The 19,810-nt window shown below is 36.3% G+C and overlaps 1 protein-coding gene across 1 annotated transcript in view; it reads left to right on the top strand.

Annotated features, from left to right (window-relative positions):
- The window catches only part of LOC122797105 (antibacterial peptide PMAP-36-like), a 231,683-nt gene that overhangs the window by 153,654 nt on the left and 58,219 nt on the right, over window positions 1-19,810 (top strand). Inside the window, exon 3 of the mRNA XM_044065903.1 lies at window positions 18,027-18,101. Coding sequence (XP_043921838.1) covers window positions 18,027-18,101 — 75 coding nt within the window. The remainder of the gene's footprint in view (window positions 1-18,026; window positions 18,102-19,810) is intronic.

Raw genomic sequence — 19,810 nt, 5'->3', positions numbered from 1 at the left:
CCAAAACTACATTAGCATATAAGGGGACACAAGCAGCATCTATGGCAACACTGGCTATCTGCTGAAAGTACTTCCCTTCAGAATACATAAACTTGTTTTTGAGCACCATTTCCAAAAAATATTCCAGTGTGTTTATTTCTTGATTTGAGAACTATTTGCAATCTATCAACATTTATTCATGTAAACCAACATGATGTGGTATAACAGAAAATAAATAAACATTCACTGTCAAAATTATATCCACACAAAATTCAACCAGTCTTAAGTTTCACAAAAGGTTCCAGGAATCACAAAATAAATGAGATTTCTTAGATAACATTTGTTTGGTTCATTTGTATCAAACTTGATACATCTAGTAACCAAAGGGATAGAAGGAAAAGTGACCCCTACTGAAACAGACTAGTGATTCAGTCTTGGAAAATTTGGTAGCCACTGCAGTTCTTAATGGAGGGTTCGTTGGATCCTTTTAGATCTTTGGAATACCAACAATAGCTAGAGTAATGGGGTTCTTCACAGTGACAAATTCATATATAGCCTGATCAATCAAACCCTGCATCAATATGTCATATAAAAAACAATCAATCTTTCTGTATGCTATGTTAACTTCATTTCTAGAGACTCTCATATATGTACAGTCATCAGACAGCAATTCCAAGTTATATGCCAGTGTAGTTTTGGCAGCATGGAAAAGTACCTATGTTTTTAATTTTGAATATTTATTGCATATTTTTGAATTACATCTTAATTTTGGAGAAGGTAAGTGAGGTTAAATCGAATGCCTTTATTAGTTATTTGTGGAATGCCACTGAGTTCTTTAAATTTACTTACCAATTTTCAGCTAGACAGATCGCTTATTTAGATTTAACCATCTGGAAGAATTTGTTTGAGGAAGGATTTACTTCAAATATAAACAGAAAGGATACTTTCTCAAATACATATTTACATTATGACAGCTGTTACACCATACATTAGAAATGAGCTATTGTTAAAGGGCAACTGGTGTGCATATTGAGGCTCATTAGTAAGGATAGTCAGTTTTTCCAACAAATGGATTTTGTCATAGCCATGTTTAGGTAGAGAAACAGATAAAATCACTTTAGCTATCAGATCTAGGAGCCTCTCTCTCTCTGATACCCTTCCCAGTGGGAGGAATAAAGACACCTTTTTGAAGTTTCAAGTAGTTTATTCAGTTAAGCAGGTAGATGGTTTTCCAAGTATAGAAACTTTCACATGACATGTAAATGGCATAATATGCTATGTAATCTGATTGACAAGTGAACCTTCCTGGTGGCTTATACATTTTCATATTATCATGACAATAAATGCTGGGGCCATCCAAAATGCTTCTGCATGCCTTGCAACCCATTACTTACATGTACCGCCTGATTTATTTGTTTTCCTACCTCAACACTCATTCCTTCTCTTTTTAAAATGCTCTTTATGTTGTCAGATCTTTTATTACAAGCTGGGTTTCCCCCTACACAGGATAATAAGCAAAAGTTATATACTCACCATAACAATGTACTTGTGTTGTTTGTTTTCATCCTTCCTCAACCGATGGGGGTCTCCAGTCAGATCCAACTTCAAATCCAACTTCGTCCACTTCTATAGACTTTGACACCATAGCTCAAGCTCCTCCCCTACCCATAATCCTCCTCTTTAGCTTGAATTACCTCAGATTGAGTCTGACGTCTAATCAGCCTATAATCCTGCCAACAGCACAATAGAAAGTGATAATTCAGTTTCTTTACCAATCATATTCCAGTTAGACTGCAAGGAAAGGAAGAGAAAGACTGGAGTTCATCAGAAGTTAGGCTAAATAGCACATCTCAGGTTGAACCAGTAGATCAAAAGTAAATCTTCCAAGTAAAAAGGGGGTTGGAGGGCAGGAGGTTGAGGAAGGATGAAAACCGATAATACTGATGCATTGTTATGGTAAGTACATAACTTTTATATCTGACATTGTCTTTTTTATCCATTTCTCAACTGATAGGGCAGAGCCCCCAGTTAGAGAATCCCCAGGGTGGTCCTAAAGGAAAGATATTCTGGAGTATAGCTGAGCCAAACACTGCTCTATTTCTAGAAGAAATGTCCAATTTTTAGTGGGTAATAATGGTATGAGTATTAGACCAAGTATCAGCTGCATAAATGTCATCTGTGGAAGCTCTGAACCAAAAAGCGGAGGATGTGGCCATATATATAGTAGAATGAGCCTTGAGAGGTTTAGGTAGTGTCAATAATTTCTTCTTACAGACAAAATAAATGCAGTAGGCCATTTGGCCAAAGTTAGCTTTGAGACCGATTTACCCAACCTGGCTTTGAAAAAGAAAACAAATACCTGGGCTGATTTTCTGAAATGTTTAATTCTGTGGAGACAGAATCTAAGCTATATATTAACACCCAACAGGTGCAGCATGCATTCTCCTTTGCTGGAAACATTTGGAAAAGAAAACAGGAAGGTTGATGGAGTGATTTATAGCAATTTCTGATGCCACCTTAGATACAAAGGAAGGATTGTTATGAAGAGACACCCTGTCCTTGTGAAAGATCAGATAAGATGGCTTGGAAGACACAGCCTGTAGTTCTTATACCTGCCTGGCCAATGTGATTGCACCCAGAAAAATAATTTTCCCAGACAAAAACATTAAGTCCACCTAAGCAGCTCACTCAAAGGGGGGGCTAAGTAAGGGCTTGAAGAAGTATTTTTAAATTCCATTCAGGGATGGGATCCTTAATAGAGGGTCAGAGTAAAAAGGTACCCTTAAGAAAGCCTTTGCATAGTCTAGATGATGCTAGGGATAAATGGTTATCTCCTGCATGAATATTTGAGATGGGTGCGAGTTGGATCTTTACAGTAGAGTAACTAGCTCCACTGTTCACTATGGAATCAAGAAAGTCTAGGATAGCTGGAATAGGTGCTGGAAATGAGTCTAATTGCCTCTGGACAGCCCAAAGACAGAATCTTTTCCATTTGTTCTTATAGGTCTTCCTAGTAGAATCCTTCTGAGAGGATGTGAGGATGTCATAAACTGGAGAGGAAAACCTGGACTGTCTAGCGATCACTGGAAGTGGAGAAACCATGCGGTCAGTTTGAGGGTCTAAATGCCTGGATGAGTCAACCCTGATAGATGAGAGATAAGATCCTGGGATGGATCTAACACCCAAGGGCAGTGTACTAAGTGAGGCCACAGGAAGGGAAACCATACGTGTCAAGCCAGAACAGGGCAATGAGAAAGACTTGCTCTTCTGGTGAGATGCTTTCTGAAGAAACTTGGGAATTAGAAGTGTGGGAAATGCATAAAGGATCCCAGGGAGCCAAATGTGAATTAGAGAGTCTCTCGGTGACTCCCACTCTGGGGGGATCAGGGTGACATACCTGCTGTACTTGGAATTGACAGCGGAACTGAAGAGATTGCAGCACGGCTGGCACCATTGATGAAAAATTGCTTCCACCACCACAGGGTTGAGAGACCACTCATGAGGAAATAAGATGGACCTGCTCAGTTTGTCAGCTAACACATTGGACTTCCTCAGATATACAAACACATATAACTATGTACATCACTGAATAATGAAGTATAGCCCTTCAAATAGGAACATTTATACCAAATAAATAGCTGCTAACACAGGCCCTAATTAAAGGAAAACTCTAGCTTAGAACAGAAAAAATATGTTTTTTCACTTTATCTTTGTTTTCTAAGCTATTCTGCCACCTCAGAATCACTCTCACTGCTTCTTAAAGAATTATATTGTTTTTCACAAAATGGCTACAAATGGGGCTTGACATATCAATGTGATCTTGCTTTTCTTCAAGCCTTTCTCTTTTTCATAATGCATTTCAAGGCTGCTTTATATGAGAAGTGCTAGATATAAGAGAGTAGTGGAGCATTCCCATCCCATTGACAAATAACGGGATTATTGTCAGTCACTGGCACCTTATATGCAGTACCTTCTGTAACAGGACTGCTTTTTTTTTTTTTTTCTTGAATGACCCTCATTTGTGTGTATCTCAGGGAATGACCCTCATTTGTTTATATCTCAGGGCTTGTTTTACAGTGTACTAAGGAGTTATACAGCTGCAATCAAATAAGTAGTTAAACTGCAGGCTTTTGTTCAAAGTATCATTTTGTAGTCCAGGATGAATTGACAGTCCCTCCTCCAACACTTTGGTAAATGCGTTGCTACTTTACAACAATTACAAGAAAAAATATTTTCTGACTTTTCTCAAAATGCCACAGATATTCTTGATAAATACAGTTAAGTCATATTGAAATGTAAAGCAGTATAAACAGCAAACATTTAAAGTTTAATGCTTATCATTTTAATACTGTGATGCTGCTTATGTAAATTTGTCAAAAGAGGTGATAACTGCTTTTGAACCACTGACTGATCTAATTGCCCTGTTTTGCTATGAAAGGCATGGCTACTTTGCAAGTAGCTGTGAGTCAGTGTAAGTTCTCTTTCTTTCTGCAGTAAAGACAATGGAAACAGTATCACACATATCTGCCTTTTTTACAGCGGGTGCTGTGCTTCTGACATCAGCAGGACTAATTATCCAAATAAGATTGCCAGACGTCAGAGTTATACAATAAACTGTTTTTTGGTGGATCTTCTGTTGTTTCTTCAAGATTGCCAGTAGTACCTGATTACAAATTTCACGGTGTCTATTGGTATGACATATAGGCTTAGACAAATTCCAATGCAAATTATGTGAGATGTTAAGCTTAAAAAGGGGGTGGTATTTCCTTTCCATTGATTCCAAGGCAAGGAAATTAAAAGTTTTATGAAGTACAAGCAGGTCTGTGGTATCTACACAATACCAGAACCATATTATAGGGAGAAAAGCAATCTAAGAATTGAGTGAAACTGTAGGAAAAAGTGGAGTTTTCCTTTAACCTGAAACTGAGGTCATCCATGCTAAGATAGATGCTATTCCCTGTGCTTCTACTTCAATAATTGGTGTCTGTTTTTTTATCTTTTTTATCTTTATCCCCATGTGAAAACAGCTTGAATGCTTTCAGAAATCATTAACTTTTCTGCCTTGAAGAAACCAGTGTTCTTTCTTTTATTGTCCAATAATCAACTTGTCTCCGTGGAAGTATAAGAGATAAAGAAAAATGTAATCCTCTACTACAGTCTGAAAGACAAGCTGAAACATTTACTGCTAATTGAAAACTTTTCATTATATTCAGTGTTCTCATATTTACTTGTTTTTAATTCTACTTTGTCATTAAATTAAGTCTAGGATCTTAATACAGGCATTCACATATGCAAAAGTAAGAAAATTCATATCAGCTCTACATATATTATTGAGAAAGGAACCAGGCAGCTAGCAGCACAAACTGCAACGGTAGAGTAAAAAACTGCTTTATTGACCCAATCAGAGATAAAACCTTAAAGTGCGTTTAATCGCATACACTTTTCGTCACTAAAATAATATCGTGACTTCTTCAGAAGGCAAAACAATCTATGGCTTACATTCAAACCTTTTAAATAGTAGCGTAGCTAACGTAATCAAACAATTAATATATTCATTTGTAATTTAAAGTGGAAAGCGCTCCTTATACATAGGGTTGGGAGGGTGGCCTAATGGTTAAGGTGTTTGCCTTACAAACACAAGGTGCAGGGTTTGAGTCTCACAGGGGGTAACTGACTAGGCTTAAAATGGCTCGCAAGGGCAGTTAGCTTAGTACTAACCTATGAACCTATAATGCTCCCAAAGCGCATGGCCGTTCTATAAAAAACAAGCAGGCATATTTTTTATATATGTTGTTATTGTTCATTTATATTTATAATTCTTTCTCTAGGGTGAAACTTCTTCATAAAATCAAGTATTATATATATATATATATATATATATATATATATATATATATATATATTATATTATAGAAAGTATAACAAGGAAAACATGTAAAAACAATGCTATTCACGTTTAATTCATTACCAAAATGGTTTGAGAAAAAATCTAACAGTAATGTGTTGGTAAATATATACTAAAGTTGATAATCTATTCAAATTAAAACTATATATCAAAATGCAAGCATGTCTATTATTGATTTTGGTTCATGAGTGGATTTACAATATCTATATAATTAATACTGTTGAATTTAATGGTTCAAATATACTTATACATTTTAATGACCTACAATGAATAAATATTTAATATTTTATATAAAAATATATACAATGTAATATATAGAATAAATATAATAAGTATAATGAATCAATGAATTGAATAAATAATTTTAAGAGTTTGCAAGTTTATTAACAGGGAAATAGGTGGTATCTAAATGTATTAAAAGTTAAAAAGTATATGTATGAATGTCTATATATAAAAAAAAAGAACTTCAATATCATAAATATATATATACGGATTACCTAACCAAATTCTTAAGCCTTAATATACATTCTATTGACGTCATTTCATTTAAGCCAGGGAATTGGTTGGCATTAGTTTTTAGCTGCCAAATAAGTTCCTTCTCTTCTAGCTTAAGTGGCTGGTATTCTCCCCTAGGGTCATCTCTAACTTGGTCAATGGCTTTAAACTTAAATTTGTGTCCTGGATTTTCTGAACAGTGCCTTGCTAAAGCATTTTCTAATTTTCCTTTTCTAATACTGTAGATGTGTTCATATATTCTCTCCTGTAGTTTTCTATCAGTTTTTCCTATGTAATAGGCTGCGCAGATCTCACATTTGGCCTTATAGACAACCTTTTTACTGCTGCAGTTGTATTTGTTCTTAATCTTGTAGGTTGTGTTTCTAATGATGAACTGGTTGCCCTCAGCAATGTGTTTACACATATTACACATGTAACATTTAGACATTCCAGGGTTAATTGGTGGCTTAAAGCATCTCATCTGTAGAATTTCTTTAAAATTCGAGCTCCTCCTATAAGTAGTTATAGGCTTATCTGGCATTCTATTTCTTAAATTGTTATCCATTGTTAGAAGGTCCCAGTTTTTATTTAAGATGTTTTTAATATCATTAGAATCAAGATTAAAACAAAGAATGATACTACAGGTATACGTAAATAAATTCCTATTGGATGATTCAATGGAATTATTCATTATTTCCATCTGGTTACCTCCCAATAGTGGTACGTATCTACCTGTTGATCTTTTTGTTCTGACTTCCATAACTAATTCCAAGATAAGTTCTTTGGGGTAACCCCTTTGTAAAAAGAATTTCGTTAGGAGGTTACATTCAGCTAGAAAGTCAACCTCACTCGTTGTCATCCTAGCCGCCCTGACTAGCTGACCTTTGACAACGGACTTTTTCTGATATGTAGGGTGGCAACTTTCATAATGAAGGAACATATTGGAGTATGTTTCCTTCCTAAATATTTTAGAGGCGTACTTTCTATTAGGAAAATCCTTAACCAGTTTGACATCTAGATAGTCTATAGAATCAATACTGCTCTTATATGTGAATGTAAGGAAGTCAGTACTAGTATTAAATGATTCTATGAGCTGTTCTAATTTGACTTGGGTGCCTGCAAATAGTAAAACTATATCGTCGAGGAATCTTGTGTAAAACAAAATTTTATCCTTAAACAAGGTATTCTGTAATACAAAGTTCCTCTCCCAAAAGGCCATGACCAAGTTTGCGAGACTCGCTCCGCAGGGGGACCCCATCGCCACACCAATTTTTTGGTGGTAAATTTCCTTGTCGAACATAATGAAATTGTATGATAGAACCAAATCTATTAAGTTTCACAAAAGGTTCCAGGAATCACAAAATAAATGAGATTTCTTAGATAACATTTGTTTGGTGCATTTGTATCAAACTTGATACATCTAGTAACCAAAGGGATAGAAGGAAAAGTGACCCCTACTGAAACAGACTAGTGATTCAATCTTGGAAAATTTGGTAGCCACTGCAGTTCTTAATGGAGGGTTCGTTGGATCCTTTTGGATCTTTGGAATACCAACAATAGCTAGAGTAATGGGGTTCTTCACAGTGACAAATTCATACGTAGCCTGATCAATCAAACCCTGCATCAATATGTCATATAAAAAACAATCAATCTTTCTGTATGCTATGTTAACTTCATTTCTAGAGACTCTCATATATGTACAATCATCAGACAGAAATTCCAAGTTATATGCCAGTGTAGTTTTGGCAGCATGGAAAAGTACCTATGTTTTTAATTTTGAATATTTATTGCATATTTTTGAATTACATCTTAATTTTGGAGAAGGTAAATGAGGTTAAATCGAATGCCTTTATTAGTTATTTGTGGAATGCCACTGAGTTCTTTAAATTTACTTACCAATTTTCAACTAGACAGATCGCTTATTTAGATTTAACCATCTGGAAGAATTTGTTTGAGGAAGGATTTACTTCAAATATAAACAGAAAGGATACTTTCTCAAATACATATTTACATTATGACAGCTGTTACACCATACATTAGAAATGAGCTATTGTTAAAGGGCAACTGGTGTGCATATCGAGGCTCATTAGTAAGGATAGTCAGTTTTTCCAACAAATGGATTTTGTCATAGCCATGTTTAGGTAGAGAAACAGATAAAATCACTTTAGCTATCAGATCTAGGAGCCTCTCTCTCTCTGATACCCTTCCCAGTGGGAGGAATAAAGACACCTTTTTGAAGTTTCAAGTAGTTTATTCAGTTAAGCAGGTAGATGGTTTTCCAAGTATAGAAACTTTCACATGACATGTAAATGGCATAATATGCTATGTAATCTGACTGACAAGTGAACCTTCCTGGTGGCTTATACATTTTCATATTATCATGACAATAAATGCTGGGGCCATCCAAAATGCTTCTGCATGCCTTGCAACCCATCACTTACATGTACCGCCTGATTTATTTGTTTTCCTACCTCAACACTCATTCCTTCTCTTTTTAAAATGCTCTTTATGTTGTCAGATCTTTTATTACAAGCTGGGTTTCCCCCTACACAGGATAATAAGCAAAAGTTATATACTCACCATAATGATGTACTTGTGTTGTTTGTTTTCATCCTTCCTCAACCGATGGGGGTCTCCAGTCAGATCCAACTTCAAATTCAACTTCGTCCACTTCTATAGACTTTGACACCATAGCTCAAGCTCCTCCCCTACCCATAATCCTCCTCTTTAGCTTGAATTACCTCAGATTGAGTCTGATGTCTAATCAGCCTATAATCCTGCCAACAGCACAATAGAATGTGATAATTCAGTCTCATTACCAATCATATTCCAGTTAGACTGCAAGGAAAGGAAGAGAAAGACTGGAGTTCATCAGAAGTTAGGCTAAATAGCACATCTCAGGTTGAACCAGTAGATCAAAAGTAAATCTTCCAAGTAAAAAGGGGGTTGGAGGGCAGGAGGTTGAGGAAGGATGAAAACCGATAATACTGATGCATTGTTATGGTAAGTACATAACTTTTATATCTGACATTGTCTTTTTTATCCATTTCTCAACTGATAGGGTAGAGCCCCCAGTTAGAGAATCCCCAGGGTGGTCCTAAAGGAAAGATATTCTGGAGTATAGCTGAGCCAAACACTGCTCTATTTCTAGAAGAAATGTCCAATTTTTAGTGGGTAATAATGGTATGAGTATTAGACCAAGTATCAGCTGCACAAATGTCATCTGTGGAAGCTCTGGACCAAAAAGCGGAGGATGTGGCCATATATATAGTAGAATGAGCCTTGAGAGGTTGAGGTAGTGTCAATAATTTCTTCTTACAGACAAAAGAAAAATGCAGTAGGCCATTTGGCCAAAGTTAGCTTTGAGACCGATTTGCCCAACCTGGCTTTGAAAAAGAAAACAAATACCTGGGCTGATTTTCTGAAATGTTTAATTCTGTGGAGACAGAATCTAAGCTATATATTAACACCCAACAGGTGCAGCATGCATTCTCCTTTGCTGGAAACATTTGGAAAAGAAAACAGGAAGGTTGATGGAGTGATTTATAGCAATTTCTGATGCCACCTTAGATACAAAGGAAGGATTGTTATGAAGAGACACCCTGTCCTTGTGAAAGATCAGATAAGATGGCTTGGAAGACACAGCCTGTAGTTCTTATACCTGCCTGGCCAATGTGATTGCACCCAGAAAAATAATTTTCCCAGACAAAAACATTAAGTCCACCCAAGCAGCTCACTCAAAGGGGGGGGGTGCTAAGTAAGGGCTTGAAGAAGTATTTTTAAATTCCATTCAGGGATGGGATCCTTAATAGAGGGTCAGAGTAAAAAGGTACCCTTAAGAAAGCCTTTGCATAGTCTAGATGATGCTAGGGACAAATGGTTATCTCCTGCATGAATATTTGAGATGGGTGTGAGTTGGATCTTTACAGTAGAATAACTAGCTCCACTGTTCACTATGGAATCAAGAAAGTCTAGGATAGCTGGAATAGGTGCTGGAAATGAGTCTAATTGCCTCTGGACAGCCCAAAGACAGAATCTTTTCCATTTGTTCTTATAGGTCTTCCTAGTAGAATCCTTCTGAGAGGATGTGAGGATGTCATAAACTGGAGAGGAAAACCTGGACTGTCTAGCGATCACTGGAAGTGGAGAAACCATGCGGTCAGTTTGAGGGTCTAAATGTCTGGATGAGTCAACCCTGATAGATGAGAGATAAGATCCTGGGATGGATCTAACACCCAAGGGCAGTGTACTAAGTGAGGCCACAGGAAGGGAAACCATACTTGTCAAGCCAGAACAGGGCAATGAGGAAGACTTGCTCTTCTGGTGAGATGCTTTCTGAAGAAACTTGGGAATTAGAAGTGTGGGAAATGCATAAAGGATCAGAGGGAGCCAAATGTGAATTAGAGAGTCTCTCGGTGACTCCCACTCTGGGGGGATCAGGGTGACATACCTGCTGTACTTGGAATTGAGAGCGGAACTGAAGAGATTGCAGCATGACTGGCCCCATTGATGAAAAATTGCTTCCACCACCACAGGGTTGAGAGACCACTCATGAGGAAATAAGATGGACCTGCTCAGTTTGTCAGCTAACACATTGGACTTCCTCAGATATACAAACACACATAACTATGTACATCACTGAATAATGAAGTATAACCCTTCAAATAGGAACATTTATACCAAATAAATAGCTGCTAACACAGGCCCTAATTAAAGGAAAACTCTAGCTTAGAACAAAACAATCTGTTTTTTCACTTTATCTTTGTTTTCTAAGCTATTCTGCCACCTCAGAATCACTCTCACTGCTTCTTAAAGAATTATATTGTTTTTCACAAAATGGCTACAAATGGGGCTTGACATATCAATGTGATCTTGCTTTTCTTCAAGCCTTTCTCTTTTTCATAATGCATTTCAAGGCTGCTTTATATGAAAAGTGCTAGATATAAGAGAGTAGTGGAGCATTCCCATCCCATTGACAAATAACGGGATTATTGTCAGTCACTGGCACCTTATATGCAGTACCTTCTGTAACAGGACTGCTTTTTTTTTTTTTTTCTTGAATGACCCTCATTTGTGTGTATCTCAGGGAATGACCCTCATTTGTTTATATCTCAGGGCTTGTTTTACAGTGTACTAAGGAGTTATACAGCTGCAATCAAATAAGTAGTTAAACTGCAGGCTTTTGTTCAAAGTATCATTTTGTAGTCCAGGATGAATTGACAGTCCCCTCCTCCAACACTTTGGTAAATGTGTTGATACTTTACAACAATTACAAGAAAAAATATTTTCTGACTTTTCTCAAAATGCCACAGATATTCTTGATAAATACAGTTAAGTCATATTGAAATGTAAAGCAGTATAAACAGCAAACATTTAAAGTTTAATGCTTATCATTTTAATACTGTGATGCTGCTTATGTAAATTTGTCAAAAGAGGTGATAACTGCTTTTGAACCACTGACTGATGTAATTGCCCTGTTTTGCTATGAAAGGCATGGCTACTTTGCAAGTAGCTGTGAGTCAGTGTAAGTTCTCTTTCTTTCTGCAGTAAAGACAATGGAAACAGTATCACACATATCTGCCTTTTTTACAGCAGGTGCTGGGCTTCTGACATCAGCAGGACTAATTATCCAAATAAGAGTGCCAGACTTCAGAGTTATACAATAAACTGTTTTTTGGTGGATCTTCTGTTGTTTCTTCAAGATTGCCAGTAGTACCTGATTACAAATTTCACGGTGTCTATTGGCATGACATATAGGCTTAGACAAATTCCAATGCAAATTATGTGAGATGTTAAACTTAAAAAAGGGGGTGGTATTTCCCTTCCATTGATTCCAAGGCAAAGAAATTAAAAGTTTTATGAAGTACAAGCAGGTCTGTGGTATCTACACAATACCAGAACCATATTATAGGGAGAAAAGCAATCTAAGAATTGAGTGAAACTGTAGGAAAAAGTGGAGTTTTCCTTTAACCTGAAACTGAGGTCATCCATGCTAAGATAGATGCTATTCCCTGTGCTTCTACTGCAATATTCCTACATAGTTCCTCACCAAAAGGATAAAGGGTCTCAAAAATATGTCTTATGCTGCCCGACTGAAAGAACTCCAGCTCTATTCAGTCTCATACCGCTTGCTCAGAGGTGACCTGTGCCTGACATATAAGGCCATGTCAAACCCTGATTTGATGAATATGCTTCACCTCAAAAAATCTAGATCCCTCAGAACCACAAGGGCGGGAGACTTGAACCTTGACACGGTTATTAATAGAACATGCTGGAGGAAAGATTCATCACCCAGAGACTCCCTATGCTGTGGAACAAAATCCCGGTACATGTGAGGCAGAGCACCTCGCTGGCCTTGTTCAAGAGGAATCTTGACCAATGGATGGGGGATCGCAGATATACCCCAGGGATTACTTCAGTGTCACTGCTTGACAGAGGCACAGCAAAATAATAGGCATAGTTTTATTCAAACTAAAGGGGTGGCGAAAGCCAAATAACTATGGGCTAGGCTTATAAATGCCCTTGGGCAGATAGCCTAGTATGAACCTATGAACCTATGAACCTAATAATTGGTGTCTGTTTTTTTATCTTTTTCATCTTTATCCCCATGTGAAAACAGCTTGAATGCTTTCAGAAATCATTAACTTTTCTGCCTTGAAGAAACCAGTGTTCTTTCTTTTATTGTCCAATAATCAACTTGTCTCCATGGAAGTATAAGAGATAAAGAAAAATGTAATCCTCTACTACAATCTGAAAGTCAAGCTGAAACATTTACTGCTAATTGAAAACTTTTCATTATATTCAGTGCTCTCATATTTACTTGTTTTTAATTCTACTTTGTCATTAAATTAAGTCTAGGATCTTAATACAGGCATTCACATATGCAAAAGTAAGAGAATTCATATCAGCTCTACATATATTATGACCTGGGTACTTTTACACCCCATCCCCCACCTCAACAACCTACGATTACAATCTAGTAACTTTAACAGCTATGTAGTATGGAATGTTATACCTCTAGCAGCCTACATACATCTTTCATTATTGAGCATCTTCTGAAAAACACACATACACAGCATAAGACAGAAAAAGCTATTAAAACTGCACAAATAGCAATGTTATCAGTAAGAAGAACTCTTTTTAAGTGATAACAGTCAGTGCATGCATAGTCTTTCCATTAATACTATAATATCTAATCACAATCCACATGAACCCCAAATTATATTTTTTCCTAAACTTTCACAAATTCTCCTGTCTTGGAAACTGTATAACCTATACATATATTGTTAGAACATTTTTGTTTGTCAGATATAAATTTTCACTTGACAAAAAGAAATTCCTGTATGAGTGCATGTTTATTACGATATTTACAGAAATGTGAAAACATGTTTAATTGTATGATTCGCAATATAAATAACACTGAATATCTCTCAAGATGTGCAACCTACAGAGCAAATATCAAATATTATTTAACAACAAGTAAGGTTTCATCTGATGCCATGTAACAGTTTGTAAGTTGCTTTTTTGAAGTATTAAGTACATATAGAAATATAGTTTATTTTCATAAATACTAGCAAACAGCTAGCAATATCGCAGGTATAGTGTGATATAAATGGGCAGTCACAATGCATTTCCCTGTCTTATTATTTATTTATTTTATTTTACATTTGTTGACCGGGCTAGACTAGCTGGATACATGTCCTTTTTCAGTAGAGGCCTGGGGAGATAAGCTCCAAGACATGGTCTAAATACAATAGTACAAGTTCAAACAACACAGAAGAAATATCAATATACTAATAAAAATAGCAACTTTAAAAAGGAAATAAAAATCATCAACAATGGTATTAAGTAATTAACGGTACATAGTTTGTAAGAGGATATATTATTGAGGACACCATGGCATACTACACCATACCCGTCAATAACAGTTAGGGCTTTCAGCTATGAAAATATAAATACAAATGTTAAAATATGAATAATAAGTGACAAACAGCGATTAGTTTCTTTACTGCAGCACATTCTAGATAAACAATGTTAGTTTTCTTGCACTTTCTAATATTGTCTATTATTGGCTGGTAAGTCACTTAGTTAAAGAAGCCACATCCAAAAAGAGGTCTGGACCCCATAAGGAGCTAAAGGTGTGAACTAGAAATGTACAAAAGTGATTTAGGCTACATTGAGTTAAAAATGCTTTTGTCTAGCTTTTCTTTGTTTTTTGAACTGTAATGCCTACATTTCTTAATACCAAAAAAACAAAAAAGAATGAAAGGGAACAGGATGATAAAAGGCACCTGTTTACTTTAGCAATTCTATCATATACATGCAATTTATATTGTAAAACATTTCATAAAAATACTGTTAAGAACAGAAATTATTTTATTCAGTTACCTTTTTCCTTCTTCTCCTCCCCTCAGCGTTCTTTCAAACATAAATGACTTGAAGTGAGGCAAATGTGTTTCATTTCCCCACAAGTTTATCAAAGTCAACAAAAGTCCACTCTTTCCACTTATTCTTACATAGCCATTTTTTCACAAACGCAATTGATGCTTTGCAGTGTCATATTTATTCACTAATTTCAGTATTGTTGGCCTTCTTCCTGTTCATTTCCATCTCTCAACATCAGATTCTGGTTCAATTCCAAGGTACCCCCGATCCTTATGGTCAACTCCTGTGCTTTTCTCTGTCTCTTAAGCGTTTTTCTTTGGAACAGTGGAAAAGGTTTCACTGGTAAAGTCTCTCCATGTGTTTTATTAGCAGATGAATGAGAAGCGGAATCACCTTCTCTTGATGGCTCACTTTTTGTTGGACACATTTTTGCATTTCCTCCTTAGCTTGTTCTGCATCAAAAATGACTTTGATCCTCCTGGAAAAAAATCTGAAGACTGCTGGATACAGCAGCTTGAATCTCACACCTGACATTTATTGATTGCTGGAATAAATGTATTTCTCTTCTGCCTGGTGTACAGTGAATAATCATTTTTCATAAACACTTTCCTGTCTCCAACTTTTAATACTTTGCTCTTTTCCCACAGTTTTATCAGGATCAATTCTTTCTGCTGGTAGGTTTGCATCTTTACTAATAAAGGTATTGGCTGCTTTCTCATAACAGATTTGGAGCATACACATGGTGTGCCCTTTCAATTAACAGTTCCTGCTATGGATTACCACTCCAGTTGCTTAATTGTACCTTCATAAAATTAATTTAATCTGTTCCTTCTAGTTTTTCTAGTATAGCAAAACATCTCAAGATTTTCCCTATGTGCTCTCTCCTCTGATTCTACCACTTTTTGAACCATTTCTTCTTCATAAATTTCATACTCAGTCAGTCTTTCTTTTCTTCGTTTCAACCTCTGATTTTTGCAATTTTATCAGCTCATCTGAATACCTGTTTAAAGCTTCTTCCATTTTCCAGTCTTGTGTTACTTGAGCTGAAATACCCATCAATGTTTTGTGTATTTTAATCAGCTCTGAGCACATCTGACTAATTTTTTCCTCTAGATTATTGGAACCCTTGTCTTGTACCAAAGCTGGTGCTCGAACTGCTTTTTGCCGAACAGCCGCAGGATTCCTCACAGTCAATGTTCTCTTCATCTTTTCTAGGTGATTTTCTTTCAGGCTCTGTTAGTTTCTTCTTTGATGGCATGAGTACTTAACCAGCCAGTCATTGAATTTTACTCAAGCTGACAATATCACTGGCTGTTGTTTCTCAGTTTCTTCAACATCTAGTGTTATGGAATGTTTACATACACAGCTGTACTTTTGTGGATTTCATTTTGTTGACAGATAGGGAAGCTGTATTTTCCTTTCCTTCCTAATCTGATTATTTTTCCACAAGTAAGTTATCATTTCCAAGATGTAAATCTTTATCAGCACCAGAAGCATACAATTTTTTCCCTCAAAGATGTAATCCCAATATGATATTTTTTGTGACGTATTACCACTTCTTTTCCTGGTGTAAGAAGCCTTATTTACTGCAATTATCCTAGCAGAGTATCTACAGGTCTGCAGTTTCTATGTACTTATACCTTTAAAGACACTCTGCATTACATTCTCCATAGCAAACTCACCTTAGCAAACTATATCTCCTGTTAAATGCAGGGAATTTTCCCAAAGTTCTTCCAAATGTTCCATAATCTGTAACAATACCACTTTTTCCCACCCCCTTAAAACAGGCCATTGCTTTACTTGGACCAGCTTCCTCAACAATAATTAAATTAAGTAAAGTAAACAAATGAATATACCCATGTACATGCATACACAGACAGACAGACAGACAGACACACACATATACACACCCACACACCCACATCACATACGCATCTCACACAAACACATTCATACACAATCACATATGGGACTATGTGAAGTTAGTGCTTGCTTAATACAAATCTCAGTGTACTACACTATGGCTAAAATCTTCAATAACACTGCTTCCATCCAGTCTAACTACCTGTACATTTAGTATAACTTTGTGAAGGAAACAACAATCCAGTTAACGTGTTCAGATACACAATGTGATTAAAAAAGACACATAAAATGTAAGGGCTGTTGTAAATAATTAAACACTGAATGCTGAATTAAGTCTTAAAGTGACTACAGTGACTCTCCTCTTAATATTAATATTAATATTAACATTATTCATATTAGTCCTTTCTGAGTCAAAACTACTCAGAGCTGCTTATTGTAAAACTACAAAGTTTGCTGCTCTACTATTTGTATACATATTAAATGGACTGCAGCTGAAACTCTTCATTGATGACATTGCTAAAAATAGTTGGCTGCCTCCAACTTTACACTGTTTTAAAATTATTTTATGATTTACTGTTACAGTAATGATAAAATTATTTTATAAGCTAAAATGCAAACACCTGACTATTATCCATACGTCCGTATTCCAAAAGGAGAATTATGTTTTTATAGTGTGTCATTTGTTATTTCAGACAAATAGAGATAAAACATTTAGCATATCTTTACCACAGCCATGAACTAAGCTTCCAAGGGCCATCAACGAATCTGAGAATGTTAATTCTGTGCCTTTGATATTAAATTCTTGTTACTTAATACTTAAATGTGACTGTGTGGGAGTTACTTACTAGAATTATACTATGCTAGGTTTATATTAAAAAACGTGTACATTTATTTGCAGTTCATCTCTTTAAAAATATAATTGAAATGAGTGCCCAGATCTTACTTAATTTATTTTTCATGCAATTATTATATTGCAGGTGATACTGTCATTACTTTTGGATTGCTGCATTTTATATGATTAAATATACTTTTATGGGGGCTTGTTCTGTCCACTCCAGGTCTTTCCAGAACACCCCTAATAAATAAACTATGTAAGTAAATAAACAAATAAATTACCAAAATAAAGTAGTCATGCCAATCTGTTTTGAGCACTGTTCATTTCTAAGGCTGTCCCCAGGGTTTTGATGGATTTTAACAAATGTAACAGTAGCTCTAGTTTTAGTGGCATGTTTTGGGAGCTTAGCTTCATTAGATGGGAATATACAGTTGCTTTATTTTTCAGTATAGCATTGTTTTATAATGGTTATAGATGTTTACTAATAGTTATACATGTTTACCAGACTCTGTAAATACAGGATATTGACATTTTTCTCATGTTTAACATGTCTTTTTGCACTAGATGAAGAGAATATGCTTTGCTTGTTTCAAAATCAGTGACCATCATGACTTCACAAAATTTGTTTACTGTCGCAAGGTAAGACACATAACATACTTTCAATGTATCTCTCTTAAAAGTGCTTTTAAATGTTCTGCTTGGAGTGAATTTTGTACAAGGGATAGCATTACTTATTATCAGCATTCTTTAAGTTCTGATTTTGATCTCTATTACCACATTTTGGGTTCAGCTAAGAAATCCAGAGTAGCTTTGACAGGAAAGGATCATTTGTTGTGCACTATCAGCCAGGATCGATTCACCTTAAGAGAGAAAAAAGATTAAACGGAGCTGGAAACACTTGGTATCCCGCAAAAACATGAGGCAACAGGACCAGAAGGACTAAGATAAAAAGATGGAGTCCTTTTTCCTCTGTGATCTGCCCTGCTCTCAGTCTCTGCAGCTTCCACCTCATCAGTGAGAAAAGGATTCACTGTTACATCAGAATGTCAAACACAAGTCATTCATACCATTATAGGATGTTTGCCAGATTTCATCCTTTTCTTTTATGGCCTCCAGTGGAAAATCGAAGATCTGGTCTCCTCATCCCATCTTTATTCCCAAAGAAAGGTAGCCATCTTACAGATGCACAGACCTACTTTCCTAGCCAGTCATATGCAGTCTTTTAATCACTAGGCTACCAGCCAGCAGAGTATTACAAAACTAGCCAATAAACAGAGAATCAAACCTTGTACCTGGTATCTGTGATATAAAGACCTTAACCATTATGCTAAGCCACACCCCATGTTTAACATTTAATGGCACCACAGATAGATAATTCCCTTACTTCCACATCAATAAGCTAGTTGCTTATGCAGAATTTTTAAGGAAGGACTAGTGTTTAATAATACTAAACATGACTGATGCAACTGGATAACATTAAAGAGTACTAAACTCAAAAAGTGTTGAAAAGCATTAAGTGAAACTTAAAAGAAGGGTAATGAAAGAAACATGTTGATATTTAACTCATGGAAGCAACAAGAAAGAGTACACTTTTTGAAAAGTGTTCCCGCATCTAGTATGAGTTTCATGCAGCAGCCCCTTTTGTTATGTGTAACTGCCACTCACTGACAGTCTTTTGTTCTCTGACCTGAGAATGCATGGACGACATTTAGCTAGAGAGATTGTCATGCTTGAGGGAATGTCAGTTTTTAATAAAAAAGAAACAGCGAACCCATGATCAGAATGGTGGCAAGTATCCTCAGTATCGCCAGGAGTAATTGAGGGCAAAACAAAAAATCTAGGTATATACTTGCCTTGGGTAATCTGGGTGGGGAGTTGCTTCTGAGAAGAATTGCCTGTAATGGTGGGTGCCTCCTTCTCTTTTGATCCAGGGGTGCTCCTCGTTTCAGCATCCTGTTGGTTTCACGCACCCTGTGTTAAAAGAATCTGTAGTCCTTAAGCTCAGTTAGAATGAAGACCAGTACTCAGTTCAGGTTTAATTGGGAGTATCTTTCTTCCGATTAAAACTGAACCTAGTACTGGCCTTCATTCTAACAGACTCGATTATCAGAGGGACCTGAAACCAATGGGATGCTGAAACGAGGAGCACCTCAGGATCACAAGAGAAGGAGGTACCCACCATTACAGGAAATTCTTCCCCAGAAGCAACTCCCCACCCAGCTTACCCAAGGCAAGTGGATACCTAGATTTTTTGGAAGATTAGGTTTTAACACTACACTTACTAAGCATACATGGCAATATATATATCTTGTCTCAATGATTTCCATCAGGTCAGAAATCATATATCC

This window comes from Protopterus annectens, chromosome 3.part0, assembly GCF_019279795.1.
Source record: "Protopterus annectens isolate FY-2018-M chromosome 3.part0, PAN1.0, whole genome shotgun sequence".
Lineage (NCBI taxonomy): Eukaryota > Metazoa > Chordata > Ceratodontiformes > Protopteridae > Protopterus > Protopterus annectens.
This window is presented reverse-complemented; position numbering and strand designations above follow the sequence as displayed.